This window comes from Austrofundulus limnaeus, unplaced genomic scaffold, assembly GCF_001266775.1.
Source record: "Austrofundulus limnaeus strain Quisiro unplaced genomic scaffold, Austrofundulus_limnaeus-1.0 Scaffold1540, whole genome shotgun sequence".
Classification (NCBI taxonomy): Eukaryota; Metazoa; Chordata; class Actinopteri; order Cyprinodontiformes; family Rivulidae; genus Austrofundulus; species Austrofundulus limnaeus.
Window position 1 is genome coordinate 20142 of NW_013953942.1, and position 3555 is coordinate 23696.

A 3555-nucleotide genomic window follows, 5' to 3' on the forward strand; every position below is an offset into this window, starting at 1 on the left:
GGACCAGGGAGGATGATTCAACCACTCAACCACTAGATGTCACTGAAAACAACTAATCCTACACACTGCCTTTCAAAACCTGAGTTTTCTCTTGCATCAAGAGGGTCTTTCCATACATGAGGGCCTACTTTTTTACTTTTTTCATAATATGCTGAATTTAAAAGAAGAAGCACATCATATTTTCATATTTTAATGTGCCAGCTGACAGAATGAACAAAATATTTCACAGAAACAAATATTGTTCATGAAAGTGCAGCTATCAGCTGTGAGAACTGACATGTTCAGGACCACCGGTCGATCAATACATTTGATGATTAGAGGAGTAATTTTCAGCAAGACCACTCAAGATGAGGTGGTCTTAATAAAATAAGATCTAATGAGAAGCCAACGTCAAACATTTTCTATCCTAAATATTTGTGGATAGCATCTTTTTATTGATATCAATGTAGATGACCCTGTTTTATTTCAGGAAAAACAAGATGATGTAACACTGTCATGTGTGTTAACTGTGTGTGTTTGTGTGTGTTTGTGTGATCTGTACCTTATCCTGTCTGTCCAGCGCACATCCTTCTTGGATCAGAGCGTTGATGATGTTATTATGTCCCACCACAGCAGCTCGGTGCAACGCTGTCTGTCCCCCCTGATAAAACACACAAACACAGCAACAACTTCAAAATAAAATAACCAGTCCACTCAATCACTTAGATCTTAAATAAAAACTATTTCAGACACACTCTTTTAAATAAAAAATATACAGACTGTTGGACGTTGGTGGGTAGACATACAGCAGGGGTTTAGTCCTCCAGACAAATAACCTATTTCCAGAATTCTGTAAGGTCCTGACTTATTGATTCAAATGTTTTATTAAGAATTTACAGCAGACAAAATATTGTTACTAAGTTTTATTAAAATTAAAACTGGACTGGACTGCTCTACTTCAAATGACTGCAAAGGTAGTTTTTCTTAAAATAAAAATAAAATGGAAAAGAAACTAGTCTAACTATATAACTCTATAAACAAGTTAGATGTTTCATAACTTCATCCACTTCAGAGAATTAAAAAACATAAACGAGGGACATAAGGATGGGTCTGGATGAGACCAGGTTCACCCACTCTTACCCAGGSCCTGCCCAGGTCTGCCACCTTCTCTTTTGTTTTATTCATTTAAAATAATAAAGAAAGAAGGAGCATGAATTTATATTAAATAACATTGTTAAATAATTTTAATACAATTTTTAAACTTTATATTGTGTAAATTGTTTGTATAAAAAGTATTCTCCACCTTGGATGCTTTACACTTTTGTTTTTAGAAGTCCACCGTGGTAACTACCATGTGATGCACCGATATAAAGGTTTCCGATGATATCAGATATTATAATTGCCGTTTTGGCCGGTAAACGATATTTACCGACATTACACAAACATCCAAATTATTTATGTACATACAGTATACGCACAAACACATTTGCGTCTCTTTTCAATACCGTAAAAACGACCAGACCGCTGACATGGCCCCCTACTTGAGCAAGGGATTCTGATGTTATCAGTCCATGAAATGGACGTTATTAGGCGTTATCAGTCCCATACAATGGCTTCAGAAGGTCCCTGCTGTGCCTTCTAGCCTTCAGACTGTGGCGACAGTGCCCCCTAGTGGGTTAATATATCAATGATAAAGAATGTGTAAATAACCAAAACATATTTTAATAAATTTTTTGTACTGTTCGTGTCAGTCTTGAACACTTGTCTACCACTCTCTGGGCCGACGTTCTACCCATTGCCCTATTGGAAGGCCATGATATAAAACTGTTGGAGGGCAGTGTCTTTAGTGCTAACCATGTCCTTTTCTCTAAAGTTAGCCTTAGTGGCTTTATGCCTCATAATAACCAGATTTTTTATGCCTCATATTAACCAGATAGTGGCTTTATGCCTCATATTAACCAGATAGTAGTTTTATTGCCTCATATTAACCAGATAGTGGCTTTATGCCTCATAATAACCAGATAGTGGCTTTATGCCTCATAATAACCAGCTGACAATCGGAAGCCATTCTATGGGATGGGGAACCTGCTAACCAGCACAGCCTGGACATCCTGAAGCCATTCTAGGGGACTGATAACGCCTAATAACGTCCATTTCATGGATGATAACATCCGAAGCGGGTGCCTTGAGTTATTCCTGGCTGTGCAGCATCATTATCGTTGTTGCTCAACCAACCATTTCCCCCCCCAAAACAGAAGAGCAGGAGCAGTCTGGGACCTATGGACCCAGGAAATCTGAGCCAGCTGGTCGTCCAGCAGCGAGTCAACCTCACTGGGTTGGCTGCTGCCATCAGTTTACACCACTCTGGGAAGAAGGAATGAAATGAGGAGAGTGGACGTGACCATGGTTATCAGTATTCCACCAAACACTGATGAGCCTGAAAAGCTGCTTAATGAGTGAAGACAGAGTCTCTGAAGATGACAATGCTTCTTGATTTGTGTTGACTTTTTAAAAAAGTGTCTGTATGTCTATTGCCTTTTTACTACACATCGCTTATAGTTCACCTTTAGATAAAAACAATAGCTCTATTGTGCTAAAAATGACCTTTAAAACAAATAATTTTATTTTACACATAAATAAAAAGTGCCCAAAAAAACTAATTTTCAACACTCAAATCACTTGTTGGAATGGATTAAATCTGTCATTATGAGTTTTATTAATTGTATAATGACATTAAATAGTACTCTCCCATAAGTACTTGTACTTGGTGTGGTATCAGTACTTTGATTGATATTTTTATGCTAATTGTTTTAAATAACTAACACTGATCCATGTTCCAGCAGGAAAGTGCTGCTAAACTGCCTCCGTAGGCAGTGGTGRGCAGCGCTAATCCAAAAATTAGCTCCACAATTCCTAAAGCGCTTATGAAAATAATTGGGTCCGCGACTTCAAAAACGCTTATATCATAGAAAATTTAGCAGAAATTAATTTTAAAGCACAAGTTCAATTTGAAACTTACTAGCTGACAATTCATGTAGAATACACACAACACTGCCAACTAGCGGTGTATGAATCCTTTTACAGCTTAATCCTACAACCGCTGATTGCTGGGGATGTGATTTCCTGAAACAGAMCTTTAGCTCCTGGTGTAAAAATTAAAACGTTGTTGAGGATTGCTAGTTCGGCTGATTCTTTGTCTTTTTCTTTTGTTTGTTGTAGATTTTTCATTAAAGAAGCATCCATAAAGTAATTTTAAAACTGTTTATTGGAAAACTGAAGCGATGCATTCTGGGTACATGACGGACTGACGGGAAACRAAAGCACGGGGAACAGGAAACTAGTATCTTCCCTTCAAAATAAGAGCTTGGATTTTAAAGTTTTTCATGTTTCCATTGGGTTTTAAAGTTTCCCAGTTCACCTGAAACTCAGACTGAAGAAGTCTCTTGGAGGAGAGACGAAACGTTTCACTAAAGAACTCATCCAGAGAACCTACTTATTTTTTCTTTTTGATTTTTTCTACCTGGATTAGGACGTTTTCCATGTAGTTGCTCCAGTTGACCACTAGATGTCAGTCTT

General features: G+C 37.6%; 1 protein-coding gene across 1 annotated transcript in view; it reads right to left on the reverse strand.

Annotated features, from left to right (window-relative positions):
• Nucleotides 1–3555, reverse strand: part of ankrd6b (ankyrin repeat domain 6b) — a gene marked incomplete at both ends in the record, with an annotated part of 26627 nt that overhangs the window by 17925 nt on the left and 5147 nt on the right. Inside the window, 1 exon segment of the mRNA XM_014032784.1 lies at nucleotides 542–640. Within this exon segment, the coding sequence (XP_013888238.1) occupies nucleotides 542–640 (99 nt within the window).